At 40.5% G+C, this 19622-nt stretch overlaps 1 protein-coding gene across 5 annotated transcripts in view; it reads right to left on the minus strand.

Moving 5' to 3' along the window:
* The window catches only part of ETV1 (ETS variant transcription factor 1), a 75952-nt gene that overhangs the window by 14049 nt on the left and 42281 nt on the right, over positions 1-19622 (minus strand). For all 5 annotated transcript variants that reach the window (XM_032784094.2, XM_032784090.2, XM_032784092.2 and 2 more), the window contains 3 exons: positions 17355-17602; positions 2469-2537; positions 1406-1474 (listed from right to left, as the gene is read on the minus strand). In XM_032784094.2, the coding sequence (XP_032639985.1) occupies positions 1406-1474; positions 2469-2537; positions 17355-17602 (386 nt within the window). The remainder of the gene's footprint in view (positions 1-1405; positions 1475-2468; positions 2538-17354; positions 17603-19622) is intronic.

The raw sequence follows: 19622 nt of genomic DNA on the forward strand, positions 1-19622 counted from the left end.
CGCTTCAGAAATCGACGTTAGCCTCAGACCATGGACGCACAACGCCGAATTACTGTGCCTAGTGTGGCCGCATGAAATTGAATTTATAATATCAGTTTTATTAAACCGATTTTAGCTAATTCGATATTATCCCGTAGTGTAGATGTGGCCTTAGACATGCAAAGGTTTGATAACATGCACAAATGTCCTAGGGACAAACTGGAGCTCTTCAAACTGCATTAAACAATGTTCAGAGAGCCTTTCACAGTCAACTTATCAGAAGGACAGCCACTCAATCCTGTTAAACAAGCAAAGGTGGATGTACAGAGACTAAGCCAAAGCAGCAACTACACTAGAACCTCAGAGTTATGAACAACTCGGGAATGGAGGTTGTTCGTAACTCTGAAAAGTTCGTGACTCTAAACAAAATGTTATGGTTTGTCCGTCAAAAGTTTACAACTGAACATTGACTTAACTTTGAAACTTTACTATGAAGAAGAAAAATGCTGCTTCCCCTTCATTTTTGTAGTAATTTATGTTTAACACAGTACCCTACTGTATTACTTTGGAGGGGGAGCTGGGGGGTGTCCCTGATGGCGTACTTCTGGTTCCAAATGTGTGGTTGACTGGTCAGTTCATAACTCTGAGGTTCTCCTGTAAATCAATTAGCTGTTCAGTCTGCAAATCACTTACCCAAAGTTGCAGACTATCACATACTTGGCCTAATTATGACTTTGGTTACAATGGTACAGAACTATAGTAAATCAGAGTTGCACCAGGAAATCCATATAGTGAGATGACTTTGGGCTATTTTATCTGATGTGACCACATTACTCATCTTTGGAAAATGTTTGTTATAATGGCCAGTGCTAAGAAAAGGAAATTCTTTTGGTACGAACCCTTTCCAACAATTACCAAGTAGCACAAGGTTTAATACAGACATCTCTCTAGACAAAAAAAGAAAAAAAAATACATCAAACCCCGAATTGCTCTGTTGCACTTATGTTCAATAATTCAATTCTTCATGGACAATGAGACACAACAGGCTGCGTTAGTCATCAGTAAATCCAGAGGAGCTGCGTTCTGTTCTGCTTTGTTAATTACAGGATCAGTTTTCAATAAATCTCTAATAACAAGCTGTACGTGATCATCAGTGCAATGGAAATCCTCCTATTACTTCTCAGCACAGCTAGAACTGTGCTCCTCTAACATATCTCTGGATACAGAATCTCTCACTAGCAAAAATGGACTGACATCCTATTGAAAAGGTGACTTTGGTTTCAAGAGGCAGAGGTCAGCTTTGGTTGGGTGCACTGCAAATGATGTGTTAAGGAATCTTAAATTGGAATATTACTGACCTTTTTGATCAACAACTCCCTTTCCAACTCCCCACACAGAGAAAAACCCAGAAATATGGAATACATACCATCAAACTTCTCTGGAACAACACAAGTGTCATCATAAAACTGTCTAGGTCCCTTTTCATACATACAACCTGTAAATTGAAGAGGAGAGTTTATTTGCTAGATGTATGAGTAATGAAGGGAGAAAACACATTGCATACTGTCTTAAAATATATGTTAAAGCAGAAGACTGGGAAGCAAAATATCTGTCATTTACTGGTAATTTCTTCTAGTTCTGGACTGCTTTCATTAAAAATATAAAATGCCTTTATTGTGCACTAACAAACTTCATTTTGACAAAGGCCCCAAACCTTCACCTACTGAAGTTGAGGTCTGCCACTTTTAAATGGGTGCAGGATCAGGCCCAAAGAGAATCCAAAGAGATTTTTAAAACAGCACTGCAAACTTTAACGCATTAGCTAGGTTTCTTAACAGGTGACTGAGACTGTCAAACCAACAGACTGGGGAGCAGCATTTTACCAGGATGGACTCAGGGAGGCAAATTTATGAGAAGTGCCCATTCAATAGCTAGTGCCACCGGAAAGAATATTGAGCAAGTCCACATTTCAGCTGCTTGTATCCTATCTAACTTTTGGTACTAGTATAGGTTGCAATGATTTAGCACATGAAAAACACAGGGACAGAGCAAGGGGCAGCAGAGGATGGAGTTTTCCAGGCAGCACAATAATTCATCAAGTGATCTCCAAATTTCTCCACTAAAAAAATCCCAAAAGCAGGGGCGGCTCCAGGCACCAGCACATCAAGTGCGTGCCTGGGGCAGCAAGCCACGGGGGGCAGCCTGGCAGTTGCCATGAGGGTGGCAGTCAGGCTGCCTTAGGCAGCATGCCTGCGGGAGGTCCGATGGTCCCACAGCTTCGGCGGCAATTTGGCAGTGGGCACACCAAAGGCACGGGACCGGCGGACCTCCCACAAGCATGCCGCTGAATCTGTGTTACCAGCAGACCTCCCGCAGGCATGCCGCCGAAAGCAACCTGACTGCCGTGCTTGAGGCAGCAAAATACATAGAGCTGCCCCTGCCCAAAAGTTTCTCTTGTACAAAAGTGACATACAAAATAGAAAACTTAACTTCTGTTCTGTTTGGGTGAGCCAAGAAGCCTTCTTGCCTCATGTAAATGGAATGGCAGCTAGGCACTTCTGAAAGGAGAAGACAACGCTAGTCAAAAGACTGTCTGGAATTGAAAGTGTGCACGTTATCAATGAGACAGGCTACAGACAGAAGAGTAACAGAAAGGGACATAAGTCACAGCGAGGGGGAACCTGTCAACACATAGTTAGCATTTCAGAGCAGCACGCACAAAGCATGGCAAAAAAGAAAACCATAGTGTGTGGAACACTGATCTTGTCTAACACAGGCACTTGAACTCAAATTTTTATCGTAATTAACCTTGTTAAAGGTCAACTCCCCTGACAATCACATTTCAGTGTGATTACAGACCAAAATACACAAGTCAGAATTAATTTTCTAAACTCCACACTTATGCATCTAGGTCTTTTGGTAACCAAACTGACATAGCAATGATTTTGAAATCAATAGCTCGCCAATCATAGCAGAGACTAATAAACCACAAAATATGGCATAATTACCACAGGGAATGCCAGGTTTCTGAGCCTGGGTTCCAAGTTCTGAAAGTTTAAAGGGATTTTCTCTAACTGTTAAGACACTTTAGAACACATGTAAGGAATTCAGTGGTATTGGTTACCATTTTTACAGCATTGTGCACTTTTAAGGCAATACAAATGCATACAGAGTTTATCATTTCTACTATCTATGTTGCCAATGTTTCTTTAAGCCTGGAAGAAGAATGAGAAAGCCAAACAATACTAATTAAAATGGTATGCTCTGTGCAGACACCCATCTTTGTATTTTCCCCTCACCTGACTCTATCCCTAGTTATGCCCCATGCAAACAAACTGGACCACAAATGGCTGCCCTTCTAGTCCATTTTTTTAACCTGCCTATTGAATACCAAAAGTCTTGCTTAAGAAAGTCTGCTTGATCTTGTGATAAACTCCTACCCTAAGCCATGCAATCTTGTAACACATGACTCTGGAAGAGATGCAAAGAGAGGTCAGGAGAGACGGACATTATTCTTCTAACATGGTCTACAACCCCTTTTCAGAACGCAATTCTAAATTTCACTGTTCACTGACTGGTGATGAGTATCAAGGGCTTGGCAGGATAAGAAAATGAGGTTCTACACTGAATTCCCACAGCAAGCACAGCACTGGATAGTAATAAGTTTCCTCTAACTGTCTGAAAGCCCCATCCCTCTTTTATTTCTTGTTTCCCCTATCAAGCATTCAGTACTTGTCTCCTTGGGCTCTAGTATTTCAAGCATCTTTTACAACTATTCTGAGTAATCACAGGAATCAGTGATTCAGTGTTCAGATAGGTCAAGTGTAATTTTGTAAACCAGAAGTCAAAGCTGCAAGCAGTGGTTCACAAGCAAAGAATCACTCAGGTTACCAAACAGATTAGATTGTAAGCAAACGGAAAAAGAATCTATGTAAAAGGAGGAAGCTTGAGAATTGAAACAGATGTTATTTTCTATTTTAGGTAAAAATTCACTAATATTGGCAAGAAAACCCATTTGCAACTCATGATGCTGGCTCTTGCAAAATGATCTAACTGACAACACAACAGAGCTGTGCATGTATCTATCAATACAGTTGTGTTTTTAGGCAACCTTGGTAATATCTCTTGTGCGCCAAAATCAATTATAATTAACATCTGGTGACTTTTTTTTTTTTTAAGACAAGTCTTGTTTGTACCAACATTGTTTAAATGCAACCGTACTCTAAGATTAAATATTCCACAGAGGACTGAAAAATATAGCAGAGAAGAGTCTATTCCTCTTAAAGTAACTAAAGTCTTGTTATTCTAAAGTGCTATCAGTTAATTTATGACTATCAGAGTGGGTCAGACTCTAATCAAATTGTAGAAACATTTCCAAAGTGATTATTCAATCAAATGACTAACATGGTTAATTAGGAGCCATAAACATTGCTCTGAAGTTCATCAAAGTAATGACTTGCCCAGAAAAATTACTCCTAATTAAATTGCCTGCTGCTTTCATTTCAACCTTATCTAATAAAAACTCCAACCAATGAAATTTAACATTGCAGTTTTAAATTGTACTAAATGCTTAACTAAGACCCAGAAGTATTTTAACTAGCTAAGCAGAGTTACTTCAAAAGCAAACATTTTAGAGCAGAAATTTCAGAGCAATTGTGTATTTCTTGTTAAATTATGGTCTCAAGAAGATAAATGCAACAGCGCAAAGGCATGGAGCTACTTTCAGGGCATACTGCAAGTAGCTGAGGTGAACTGGTTGTATCACCTTCAGATCTTTTAGCAGCTTACAGATATTAATATGCCTGGCTTCTGGATATGCAACCCACATATGGCACATTCTTAGCCCAGATTATAAAGTTATGTCACCTTACGAAGGGCAGAGTCCAGTGAAAAAGTAAGGATGCATAAGGAGTGCTATTAATCTAGAACACTCTGAGGTCATGCTGGTCTCCCTTAACCCTAAGAGCAATAGAGCAGTCGTCTTAAAATAGTGAAACTAGCCTTATTTTGTATTCTCCTGACACCATTTCCCCCCCAGCAAGTGTTACTTTAAAATATATAATCCAGAGACTGAAGCAAACCCTGTTCTTCGGGGAATGCCAAGGAGGAACTTGATGAACTATGCTGTGCCTTCATCAAGAAGTACAAAATAAGAACCCAGTCTTCCTCCTACTGAAAACAGGGAAATCAACTACTAACTCCAGTGCGAGCAAGGTCAGGTCCTATCCGAACAGCTCATACTGGATTCTATACTCAAACAGGGAATAGGATTTGACCCTTCTTGTTTAGCACAACTCTCATATTAATATACAGCAATCTGAGGGGCTGTCACAGACACAAGGGGAATGACTCAGCGCTCCTAGTCCACTGCTCAAACCTTGACTCTGATTGAGATGAGGAGAGCAAGGGTTCATTGCCCCCAATACTCCTTGCTGTGAAGAAGTAGGCAGAGTGGGAAGCATTCTAGCTCCACCCTCTCCCACAGAGTAGTTGACCTGCTGCACAGGGGAAAGTAAGGTTTGCCACGAGAAAGGGTGAAGTAACTTCTTCCTCCCTCAGAGCAAGGGAGAAGAAGAAGAGGAACTGAGAATTTGAATCACAATTCATTCTCAGGTCTCCTCCTGGCACAGTGCAGCTCTCCACAGCACCCTTTACTCAGGGCAGGCTGCAAAATTGCAATCTAGCCCTGAATGATTTAGCACCTATCCCAGAATAAATGGATTTCTGGGACAAAATGAGAGTTCTATCAGAAATCTGAAGTTCTAGCTTTCCTGGAAGAAATACTCTGCCGCTGAGCCCCATTGCTCTAAAAGGGGCAGATCTTCTGGTTCACACTTCTTTACAACCCATAGCAGATAAGAGCCTGGTGAAAACGATAACACAGCAGGGATTAAATTCTGTACAAAAAACACAAAGCAAGGAAGCAAAGATGTGATTCTGCCCCCAGCGGCAGTCACTTATATTGAGCCTGCAAACAAGTCTCTCGCTTTGATCAATAGACCCCATCCACAGACAAAACCTGTTTTCTTCCTTAAAGACAATAAATAAAATGATAGTATTGACACTGGGACCATGCTCTTGTCTTCCTGTTTACTTTTCTAATTCTTCTCTCACTTACCCTCTGGGACTGGATAGGATACTATTATAAGAATGGAAGCTAATCACTAAAACTTCAAGGGGTTTGGCTAGAGAAACAGCCAATCGTTTAACTTGACCTGACAGCATTTCCTTCTGAACTGTTCTTTTGGTGTTTAAAATAAATATAAATCCATCAGACCCTCAAAAGAAGGGCTATGATGTAGGACAAATCCCAGGCTTCCATGACTGTGACTCAATACACCAAATCCTTAGCTGCATTTGGTTTCATAAGTAGACACACACATTGTGTCCCTCTGCTCTGCCTGCTGTTGTTATAAGTGGGCAAGACAGAAAAAAATCAATAGAATCCTGTTCACCTTTTCTTTTCTTGGCTCAAGAGCCAATTTTAGTTGTTAAAGAAAATGTAAAAGTTAGGCCAGGTTATATTTTAGGACTCCCAACCTCAACGGTGTCTCATTTTAATAAAATAATAATGTATATGCACATAGTATTTATCATCTCTACTGAACCAGGAGCACTTAAAATTTAAATTAATATACTGCCTATGTACCAGGGTCATTACATCCACCACTAAAATGCAGCCAGCACCAGGATCGAAAGTAACATCTGTTTAATACAGCAACTTAACCCAATAGTTTAGAGTGTGAGGCGAAGAAGAATACAGTAATTAGCTAAAGCATAAGGGGAATTTTTAGGTAGGCAGCAGGATGGATTTGATTTAAATCATAATTTAAATTACGATTTAAATCACTAGTCAGGAAGACTCAATTTAATCATGGATTTCTACATAAAAGTGCATTCCTGTTGGTTGTTATAACCTTAATACATATTCTTCACAACTCAGAGATAGACATAGGTTTCATTTTCAGAAGGTACACATTATAAATTTTAAAACAGTGATTTATTCTGAAAAAAAAACTTTTCAATTTGTTTTACAGCTATATCAGAAAATGAATGAGTGTTTGGTTATTTCATTTACCAAAGGTAATTGAAGCAGATATTTATGAAGTCACTGGGAGGTGACCTATCTCCGATTCAGCAGGTTAATCATTAATATTTGGAGGATATATATGCTCTATTAGGAGGACAACACCAGACAGACATTTAAATTGTTTTATTTAACTAAAACAACAATATTAAGCATTCTGGATTTTTTTTCTTCAACAGCAAACATATAATATTTTAACAAAACAAGCATATGTCCCTCACTTCTCACATTTATCTCCAGACTTCTCCTTGTCCAGATCTATTCCGCCCCCAACAAACTTCTATTCATTGAACTTTTTGAAACTTTGTACTTTTAGAGAGAGGTAAGGGATTGACTCTATGTATACAAATGTGCAGAGGGACAATAGAGCTGAAGTCTGTTATTTCTCACCTCTCTATATTATTTATTTATTTTAAAACATTTTTGCTGTTAACAAGCATGTTACCTCTGGAGACTTAGGCTGAGAACTGCAAAACTAAGCATCTTTGGTAATATCTTCTAGACTGAGCACCATTGGGGAGACAGAAAGATTAACCTAAATAATCTATAAGAACATAAGAATGGCCATACTGGGTCAGACTAAAGGTCCATCCAGCCCAGTATCCTGTCTACTGACAGTGGCCAATGCCAGGTGCCCCAGAGGGAGTGAATCTAACAGATAATGATGAAGTTACCATTCCTACCGACAGAGGCTAAGGACACCATTCCTTACCCATCCTGGCTAATAGCCATTAATAGACTTAACCTCCATGAATTTATCTAGTTCTCTTTTAAACTCTGTTATAGTCCTAGCCTTCATAACCTCCTCAGGCAAGGAGTTCCACACGTTGACTGTGCGGTGTGTGAAGAAGAACTTCCTTTTATTTGTTTTAAACCTGCTGCCCATTAATTTCATTTGATGACCTCTAGCTCTTATATCATGGGAACAGGTAAATAACTTTTCCTTATTCACTTTCTCCACACCACTCATGATTTTATATATTTCTATCATGTCACCCCTTAGTCTCCTCTTTTCCAAGCTGAAAAGTCCTAGCCTCTTTAATCTATAAAGAAGCCTCTGGGACCCCATAAGATTGGGTCCCTAATCCATGAACTATTAGAACTCATTTACAAAACTTTTCGTAAACATTACTTGAATATATTGTCTCATACTACAGAATTAAAATTTATAATCCCTATTCCATGATGAGATATCTTTGAGCTATAATGTAATTAATTAAATTAATTTAATTAAAATGATCTTTAGATAGGTTTTTTCCTCAAAAAGAATTTTATCAAAAAAATCCAATTATTTATTTTTATCCACCTTGGTAGGCAGAATGCAACAATTCCAGCTGCAATACAGCTAGATCACCTCTTGCTTTTTGGGACCTTAACGTACCACAAATGTGTAGGGCTTTGGTGTTACATCTCATCAGATGGACAGCACTTCCACAGTGCTGTTTAAGGGACAGATTCTGCAAACAGATATACACTCGTAGACCCCTACTCTTGCTGCCCAGCAGTAAAGATCCTTGCACACAGATCTGTTGGAGGATCAGTTGCTAACATCATAATGTGAGATTTGGTACGGTCTTGAATGGGGCCAGGATTCAATCCAAAATGTAGACATGTTGCAGTTCAGACAAATGCCTAATGTTCTCTCTAAAATCTTCATTTAAAATGACATAGATTGCTTTCATCTGACAATTCTAGTACATCCACCACCACCACCACAGCGCTTCAACCCAATATTATTTGGCTTGGGCAAAATATTGCACAAGAGAACAAAGTAATTTTGTTAAATGAGAGCCTCTGTATTTTAGTAGCATTGTTATATATCAAATAAATAGTGTATTTACTCCACCCAAAAAAATACCTAATTTCAGAATTTATGGTGACTCACTGTTAAAATACTGTTTATAATGCAATTCAGTTTTCTGGAAAATGAAGACACACCAAGTGGAAAACATAATGAATAATTTTTTCATTCTTCATTAGACAGGTGGTAACGGCGGAGTAAGCTCTTCCTCCCTTCCCCAGTCTGTAGCTTGTCTGTCCAGGGATCTCACTTATATCCTGATCCTGCAAACACCTGCGCAGAACCCCATAACATTCAATGAGGCTACTCTCATGCATAAAGCTAAGCACACAGGCAAGTGTTTGCAGGGTGCCACCATGGTGCTATGAATAGGAGCAAGACTTAAATCCGCGTGCAGAGCTCACAGGATCCTGTTTGAGGAAGGCTCAAAGAAAGGCTCATTTTCCAAGGCTCTACATTTGAATTATTCATTATTTTCCATCTGTATCCCAGTATTACAGAAACACTCTTATGACACACACACAAATCTTCCTAAAAGGTAACCATGGCAAGATTAATTCTTCCCTACAACCCCTGACATAAACCTATCAGCTAGCATCAGATTTAGTCCAAGCAGTTTACACCTATGCAAAAACAGTTAAAAAACAAACTCTAAATAAACATCTTCCTTTCCCCTCTGAAATGCACCAACTTTAGTTTCTATAGTGAAATGGGGCTTCACTATGACAATATCTTGACATCTGGTCTCTGAAAATATATTTTTAAGACAATAGTCTGGGCAACATGTAACTTTATACATCAGAACAGAAAACAAAGACTCCGATATTAAAATTGGAAATTAAATTCCATACAGATCTGGTCTTTGAAGGATATTTTAAAAGCAGATGTTCATTTCCATCACTTTCATTAACTTAGAAATTTGTTTTGAGTTTAAGCATAACTTTCCCTTTAAATTCAACAAAAAAGCAAAACGGACTTTTTCTCTCCTTTTTTTTTTTGTGAGCTTACTGCAAAAAATGTCTGTGTTGCTTTTTCTCCCTCGCCTGGTTCCCTGCCTGTAAAATCTAAGTTGGACAAACACTGCATGGCTGAAGTGACATATTTGAATGGAATTCAGACCAACCAGTTCCTGTTTATGTTTCTGATTTGAGAATGTAGCCTTCTCATTCACTATACATTAGAAACACACCAAAGCCATAAATGGTGTCAAGTTACATGCAGGCAGGGACAATGAGCATTAATCATTACTTCAAGTCAACTGGCAAAAGCAGCAGCTGATGGAACACTACACTCTTTACTTCTATATAAATGGACATTCCAGGGTTTGTTTTTTTCCCCCCTTCAGCATCCATTTTATGAATGAAACTTCAGGCTGCACAGAGTCCATTCATATAAAAGCTGCACTCACAGAGTTCAGCCCCTAGGGATCAATCGGTCTTGGGTAAGGCTGATGTGATTGGTTTAAGACAGGCTTCAGCCTTCCATTACTGATTTAAAATGCAGCCTGTGTCCATCTGACCTGCATTAATGCACAAAGAGTAAATCCAGACTGTACTCTCAATTCTCAAATCAAATCATTAGCCAGTGCCACTTACTGTAACTGTAGATTTAGAGGATATTTATCCATTTCTTTGAAAAACAGCAGCCAGAGGACAACTTTTTAGATTTTTGTTGTCTGCTTTGAAATGAAAAAATACACAATTGATATTTTGCTGTACACAGGAGAGAAATATGTTGCTGCAATTTACTTTATTTTATAAAGAAAGAGTAGGAATAGCTTAGTAAAATTAGGTACTAGCTTTTTAGGGACAGAAATAGCAAATATTTAGAGGAAAATAGCTACCCAGAAAGCAAGTGAGACAATAAATCTGCTGCTTTAACAACGACCTCCCAGCAAGTCCAAGTATTTCCTGCTCCTCACTTAGGTCATCACATTGTTTTCCACTGTTGTACACATCCGACTGAGGGTATGTGCACTCATTGTTTTAGGGGGCAAGTTCTACACAGAGCATTTAAGCAGGAGAATGAAATCCAAGCTCATTTCCTTAAGCAACGCAGCAAAGACAAGCTCCTGAAACAAGAGTGTCAGGTATTTTAACCATGCTCATCTCCCCAGGAAGACACTGGGGAAAAAAGAAGCAACGCTGGAAAATATATAGGGTGAAATACTGGGTGGAAAAACTCCCATGGGGGCCAGCGTTTCACCCGTAGCCATGATGCTGACCTGAAAATGATATATGTTGTTGCATAACAGCATGGTGATAAAAAGGACATAATTTTGAGCTGTACTTTCAGAAGCACTAGGAAAGTGTTAGTTCCACTTTATGGAACACTGGTGAGACTATGCAGAAAATATGGCACAGAGTTGCGAGCAGCATAACAACAGAAGGAGGGAAATCACAACAAATTTGAGGAAAAGCAAGATTAACAGCTAGCAGATTTATAAAGCAAGATTTCAACAACTAGACACACAGACAGACAAGGAGAATACATGCAGACTTCCTACAAAGATTTAGAGGTGGTATGTTAATACCAAGGAATTGTTTAGTATGATTCAAGGAGGTATAACTCGGAGCAATGGAATGAAATTGATCAAAGGAAAATTTAAGTCCATTATTAAGAAATATTTATGAATTGTGAAGTCTGTTAGACTATGGAATAATCTCCTTAGGGAATAAAAACAACAACAGGAATAGCAATAATATTTAACACTTATATAGTTAGGCTTGGCAGAATTCAATTTTTATTTTTTTTATAATTTTGATGGATAGTATCAATATTTATTTTTAAACATTTCCCCCAATTTTTATCAATTTAATTTTTCATAGTGTTGGGAAAATATGAAGGTGGGGTGTGGCAATGGAAATGGGGAGGGGAGGAGTCAGACAATTATTATTTACCCCAAATAAGTAAAAAAAATCTAGGCAAATAAAATAAGTCCCAAATACATTTTAAAATAGTTTTGCTTCAAAATGTAATTCAGCTTCTCTATCAGTGTGGCACAGCAGGCCTCCAAATTTAAACAATGTCACCAGCCCCCTCCCCTCCCCCAGTGATGGCCACATATGCTGAGCAAAGCATGGGAAGGAATCTTTTTAGTTTCACTCACATTGACCTAAGTCTTTTAAAAATGACAATGACACTTAAACACTATGGCGGGGGGGGGGGGGGGGAGTCTAAAACGTTTTATTTTGTTCCTGTTCTATCTTTAAACACACGTATGTAACATTGTAGCCTGGCACAAAAAGCTACGTGATAAGAACATTAAGGCTGTAAAGTCAAGCACTCAAAAAGTTAGGCTATGTCAGAATTAAGGTTGCCCCTTCTGCCCTGCTACCTCCACCCTGTCCCTATCCCATTCCTATCTCTGACCAACCACTGGATATTTGTCTCAATCCCATTATCCTCACCTAGCCAGTCCCAGCCTCCAATCCTCAAACTTCTCATCCCAGTCCCATTCCCTTCCTTCCCCGGACACTCATCCAATCCGTCTCTCTCCCCTACAATGGCTTCCAGTCCCCCACAACCCACAACCCCACTTCCTGTCCCCACTGGCTCCCAGTCCCAATCTCCCTCTCCGGGATACTCATCCAATCTCTCTCTCTCTATGGCTCCTTGTCCCAGTTCTTTGCCCAGCCAGTCCCAGTTCTCCCGCTATAGTCTCATCAGATCCATCTCCCCATCTCCTCTCACCTCTTTGTCTCAACCCATTGGTTCCCAGTCCCCATCATTTTGCTCAGCCAGTCCCAGTCTCCCTCAGGGTTCTAGACCCAGTCACTGCCCCTGACTTGGACATCTAGTCCCAGTCCCCATGCCCACCCAATCCATCCCCACTCCACATCCCAGTCCCCGTCTCTTACTGCTTCCCTATCCCAATCATCTTCCTGTCCTATCCTCCTCCCACCAACATCACACACACTTTGCAGGTCCAGCCCTTATCCCCTCTGTGTATGAATCAGACAGCTTCATTCTGGGCCCAAAGGAGTCATTGAGAGCACATGAGAGATAGGTTCCCTGCTCTCAGTTCCAGTACTTGGACCCAATCTGGCCAACAGCAGCCAAGAGCTGCAAGTACAGGGAAAGCCTCCTGGCTACTGCATGCCAGTGCTAACAAAATCTTTGGGGAATTTAGGTGCTAAAATCTAAGACGTCTCCATTGAGATATAAACTGTGTTTTTTCAAAAGCTTATAACTTGGCCAACTTTGGGCATATTTTCACATGGATGGCAAAGGCACATCTGTGACTCAAAGGCCACCCCTGTCAAACTAAAACTCTCTGCTCCACAGCATGGAAGCGCTGGAGCTTTTCAAATAAAAGATCACCAGATTTTTTTAAGGTGGCCAAAACAATGCATTTTTCACTAGCTTTCTCTCTCAGAAATGTTTTAGCTGAAGATTTCAGCTGTTTAAGCTGAAACATTCAGCCTGAGGAAAACACCCGGTATTGAAAATTGCAGCCCAAACAGTTAATGTTTGGCAAAGCTATGGAGAAATAAAATCACTGTCTTATAAGGGTACGTGACCGGCAACCTTAATAATAATACATTTTGTATGGCATCAGCATAGCAAGCAGCATGACAGAATGAACAGTGCTCATACTTATTTGTTTTCTTTGAATAATTCACTGGTCATAGAAGATGAAACATATTATTCTGGAATTGTAAAAGGAGTCATTTTAAAAGCAGATATTTAATAATGAAAACATACATAGGCACAATTGTGGTCATATTCAGTGTATCTCCTGGTACACCACTTAGGCTGTCCTGTTGTCATATTTCATAAGATAAGAATAGGGTCAGGCCCTGATGGAAACTACCTAGAAAATATTAGGCTAAGATTTTCAAAAATGGACATCGGCTGCTAGACTCCTCCATCCATACTTATCTACATGCTTGGTTTTAAAAAGTTACATGCACACAGCAGAACCATTGAGGTGCCCATATACATATATACAGCTTCTAAAGCACATTGGGGCAGAGTCTCAGCAGATGTAAATTGTTACAGCAAAATTGTCACAGCTCCTTTGACTTCAACGGAGCTGTGACAATTTATACCAGATAAGGATCTTACCCTCTGAGTTAAAAGGTGCTGTATAAAATGTACAATATTATATACATCTATTAAGTGACAGCCAGAAGATTTAGACTTAATTTTCTGTTGCAATTCAACATATATGAGAAACTGCATTTTCCAGGAGGAAGAGGAGGAAGCGGGGGGGGGTGGGGGGGGAGGGGGGAGGAAAGAGCTTCTGCTCTGTTGACATTTTTCTTTTTTTTTCTCTTTCCATTATCTCAAACCTTCTGCAATAGAAATTGCATACCTGCAATTATAATTACAACTAATTGATCTGCCATTTCCCATGTCATAATTAATGTCATGTTTTAATAGAGTTATAATCATTCCATAATAATGCTTTTCATTCACCAGATTTCCACAACGTATAAAAGTATAGTGCACAAAGCAATGAACTTTTATGAGGCTCCTTTAAAAACATCCCAAAAGGAACATCTTCAGTGAATTGAAATGAACTTTTTAAATATGTTTCAGTATTCTTATTTGAGCTGCAAGGAAATATCATGCAAAAAAGATTTTCCACTCTGGCATTTGTCTCCCCTCAACATCCATAGGTGAAAAATGAAATCAATGATTCAGTGACAAATACATTATGTTTCCTAAGGGGTTATTTAATGTACTCCTAGTAAAGATGGAAAAATGATGGTTTCTAGAGAACAGATGGCAGCAAGACAAAATATCAACAGACCACAGTTGTTGACTGCAATTTATGGAGCGTACAGATGTGTCAACTTAAATGCAGTGATTCTAAGGCCAATAAAAATACTTTCTGATACCAAGAGATTAATTTTTCATGACCACTGGTTACACAGCTATTACATTTTTAAAAACTCTAATTATTCATCTACAAACGAAACAACAACTTTGCTTGAATGTCATTACTCTAAAATGGAACATTTCTGTCACTGGCAGTGAAAAAAAGAGAGAGGTAAAAGATTGCACATCTTTCTTTCAGATTAAATTTCCTTTTTCAGCTCTAAAAAGAAAATTTGGAACAAAAATGAAAATTAACACTGCCTCAGATTTAAAGTAACAGTATGCAATAAAGAGACCCCTTTCCCTTGCCAACTATGAAGCATGCATACAAAAGAGCCTTTCTTTAACCCTTTAATTTAGTAGGATGAATAACAGTGCTTTTGAAGATTGTAAGGGACTTGTGAAGCCCTCTATTATCTATGGCCATGTTAACTGTGCTGATAGTCTCTCTCATGCTGCTCTGTGAAGTACAAAGGTACATGAAAACCAAAACCAAGGATCTCAGCAACCCCCCAATTATGGAAAAGTTCAGCTCTTGATCTGATTCTTTGCAGTTAAAGCCCCTTTCTACCTTGTACTTCAGCTTCAAGAGGAACCTCATCAGCCCCCCCAATATAAATTAACCAAAAAAAGATAAAATGGCTTTCAGCTTCTCTTTGCACTTAATCTGCTTCCTGACACACAACAAAGGAGAAGACAGCCCTACATTGTAAATTTTTGCGTTCTAACATCTGCTAATTAAAAACAAGCACACTATAATGATTTGCCTATGAAAACACGCTCACAAAGGTCAGTCAGCTGAGTGGATCCATGGAGAAGACATTAAAATGAATTCTCATTTGCACTGAAAATACAAGATAATTTATTATGGGCTGAACTTTCAAAGGGGTTTCAGCTCAGCCTCCATGTGGCCTTTGGGACCGAAACTGAAGCTGGCAGGAGAAGTTGTACAAACTGCTTAAGCAAGTACGGATGCACTGGAGGAGGAAGGAAGTAATATGAGCCCCAGCCAGGGCCATCCTTCACCCCACTCCCCAGAGTGTCCCAATGAAGAGCTGTGTAGGAGACGCACCCTCCCCCCACTACCACTTCAGGATGCACTGGGACCCACATGGTGCCTCCCCTCACAGCATTGTGGGGAAAAATGAAAGGAGGAACCTATCAGAGACCAGAGCCAGCAGGAGCACCTTAAATGGGATGGAGGGACACTGAGAATATTTTCTGGTTTTGAATGGAGTGTCTCTACCTTGTGGTAGCTGACTGTTTGCTCTAGCCCCCAGCTGCCCCATCTCACAGTTTCTCCACACTTGTCCCTCACACCTTCCTCCCCATCTCCACTTTGTACCTGCTCTGTCCTCCTCACCGGTCCCTTCTCTTGTCTTTCAGTTCAGCTAATCCCTTCCTAAATAAACCCCATCCCCATACACCCCTCAAAAACCAAAATAATCCTGGTGCCAACATGATGTCTGCACATTATTCACTGCTTGTGTTTTCTACCCCTTCCCCCACCCAGTGTCAGTCTTGTCTATTTAGACCAGCGGTTCCCAAACTGTGGGATGAACTCCTTTGGGGGAGGGTGGAGGAATGTTTGGGGGGGAGGGGGCACAGCAGGGCCCAGGCCAGCCCTACAGAGGGGTGGGAAGGGACCACCATCCCACCTCGCTCTGCCCCCGGTTTCATTCCATTCTGGCCCCACCGGCGACTCCGCTCCCAACTCCAGCCCTGCTTCCGACAGCAGCCTCAGCTCCACTCCTGGCCATGGCCCCGCTCCTGACCCCAACACTCAACCCTGGCCCGGGCTGTGGTTCAGCTCCAGGCCACAGCTCCTGACCACAGCTCTCAGGGTGGGCACGGACAGGTTCCATTACAGGTAAGGGGGAGGCATGACAGAAAAAGTTTGGGAACCACTGATTTCAATGGGGCAGGGACTGTTTGCTACTCTATCCTGTGCCTGGCACAATGGGGCCCCATTTGTGATTGATCCCTAGGCACTACTGGAATACACATGATTAATAACAATTTATCTTCTACATCAGCAAATTGGCATCCACAGGTCATTTGCTTTCACAAAACACAACAGTTTACACACAAATTGAGAAGTTAGCACTGATTTGCCTAATTTGTATCCCTCGCTGGTTTTACAGCAGTGTAAACCCCACTGGACTTCAATGGAGTTACTCCTGATATAAAGGAAATGAAGCAGCAGGAGAATCAGGCCCCTATTTTTGACATACATAAATGAATGTGCTCATAAAATTGTGAGCACAAATTTAAAGGCCATTTTTGAAAGTGTCATTACGTATAGCATATCACAAACAAAACCCGTCAGAGGTAGCCAACCTAAGTTTAAACACATCAGTTTTTTCTCTCTGTCTTTCATATTTGATTTCTAGATAGCTCTATAAACTGAAGTCTTCTACAGACTAAACATGAGAAGACAATTGCAGTGCAAGGTTCCCCACACTGCTTTACCAGCATTATTATCTAAAAAGGCTACATTGCCAAGCCTAAATGAATGAAAGGGGTTTAAAAGCCTTCAGAAAGAAAGTCTGAATTCAGATGCATCTAAACATCACTGAGAATAAAGACCAGTTGGCCTAATCCTGGTTAGGCTTTATTGTTTTATCCCACAGAACTAAAGAAAAAAGTCTTACCTACCTGAATCATAAGCAAAATCTCTAGGTTCCTGTTTAATCATCAGAGGAGGGGGGAAATTTTGATTGGCTGCATTGCCAACCATGGCGTTGTGTTCATAGACTGGATCATGGTACTCCTGCTTAAAACCTTGAGGCGGGAAAGGGATGTTTGGCTCAGACATCTGGCGTTGGTATACTGGGCGTCCTTCCCTTGACATTGCAGGCAAAGGCGGGAAAGAATTGCAAGGTTCGGAGAGTTGGCGGCGAAATCTATAACACAAGTGAGAAAAGTCACCCAAAAGTACAATCGCAGAGTGACGTGGTAACTCAAGAAACAAGATGGTATATAAAAAACAAACCAAAACCAGGTATAATTTTTAAATTGCTCTCTTTTGTCCTTAATCAGTAAAAGACAGAATTAAGAAAAAATAAATTAAAAAAAAGCTCAAATTTTCTGGGCTCAATTCTCAGTTACTCTGTCCTAAAAATGGGAAGGGAATTCAGAGGGAAAAAGATGGCTTTCAACTGCCTTTACCCTATGGGACATGGGAAGCAGAGAATAGCCCTATCATTTTATTAGTAGTAAATATTTACATTATGGTACTTCCCAAATGTCCCAGTCAGGATCTGAGCTCCATTGTGCTGAGCACTGTAGAAAAAGACTACACACAATCCCTGTCTCAGAAGGTTTACAGTCTAAAAAGACACACACTTCCTCTGCTATTTCAACAGGGGCAGTGAGCAGGATTGTGCCTTACACCAGCTCTCCATATGGGGCATGGCTGCACAGATGACATTCTCATGGGTGTGGCTCCTGTATACAGCAAGCATGGCATAAAGGCACCTTAGTGAATCAGGTCTTTGTGTTTATGGAAGAACAGAGGGCTGTATCTGTTTGCTTACAGATGCCATCTCCAAACAAATAAAGATGTCAGTGGTAAGATCTGGGCATCATTCCACAAAGTTAAAAAGCCTCAATTGTCTCCTCATGGTGAAAAAACCATGGGAGTTTCGCCTTGCAGACTTGGTGTCACATTCCTCTCTCAGTGGGGAGGACTTTTCACCTCTCTGGAAAAAGGAGGGGTGCACCTTGAAAATCCCACAAACCCAACAGATCTACAGGGAAACCAAAACAAAATTAACAGCCCCAAGGATGGCCTTCCTACTCATACTGCTGTCATGGAAACAAGGGTCTCATAAGAGTTCACTGCTCCCCCAACCATTTGTATACAATCTTCCTCTCCAAGAGAAGTGGAAGCTGTGGAGTGGAGTTAGTGCTCCATGTCATGCACCAGAACAGAAAGGAGCATGTTCCATGCTCCCCTCTCCCCCAGCTCTGGCATGTTTCCCCCTATAAAACCTCAGAGCCCCAACTATGGGTGCTGAATTTGAGCAGCTGGGCTTCTGCAGGTTTAGAGATATGAGCAAAGAGATGCAGTGGCATGCTTCCCTGGTGAATTATACATTTTCACATGGCTTCCCCACCCTCCCATAAAGGGAAGAGATCAGCCAGCCCCAGGTGGCTTGGTTTTGAACAACGGTGGTGGAGATGGGACCTATTACCTCTGTGTTGATCCACAGAACAGCAATTGCGATATTTTTGAAGAAAGCTGTTTGTCCTGGCATCCCTAACCAAAGGTATGTCTACCCTTGGAAATGGGAGTGCGATTTCCAGCTCCAGGAGACATATTCACCACTGCTCTGACTGAGTTAGAGCACTAAAAATAAAATGGAGCCAGAGCAGCACAAGCTGGGGAGGGGCTAGATGCCCCAAATCCCTGCCCATCAAACACTCTGGGCATGTACATGGTGTGGCTAGCACCTACTGCTGCTCACACTGTTGTGGCCACACTATTGTTAGCACACTAGCTTGATCACAGTGAACACACAATTGTCTTCCTGAGTTGAGAATCACACCCTCAGCTCTAACTGGACACGCACTAAAAGAGTAAGACAAGAAGTTATATAACACACCCGTCTTCAAGAGAGAGGAGGACGTTTCCCTCTGTCAAAATATATATGACCAGGAACCAATGATTTTTCAGTTTCTTTTACTTTGGGACTGAACTAACTCAGTTCATGCAAGTAAAATCAGATGCTCGCGCTGAGAAAATTGGCTGGAGAAGGAGAGTAGGATTTGATTGTTAGGTCAACAAATTCTTTAATATAAATCTTACGCAGTATACATTTCAAATGCAAATTTTAAAATCTATTAAAACTTTCATCAAAACACTACCATGAACCCAAATATTTACTGGCATGCATAGAAACAACTGAAGAATAAGGTAGC

This window comes from Chelonoidis abingdonii, chromosome 2 (assembly GCF_003597395.2).
Source record: "Chelonoidis abingdonii isolate Lonesome George chromosome 2, CheloAbing_2.0, whole genome shotgun sequence".
NCBI classification, from domain to species: Eukaryota; Metazoa; Chordata; order Testudines; family Testudinidae; genus Chelonoidis; species Chelonoidis abingdonii.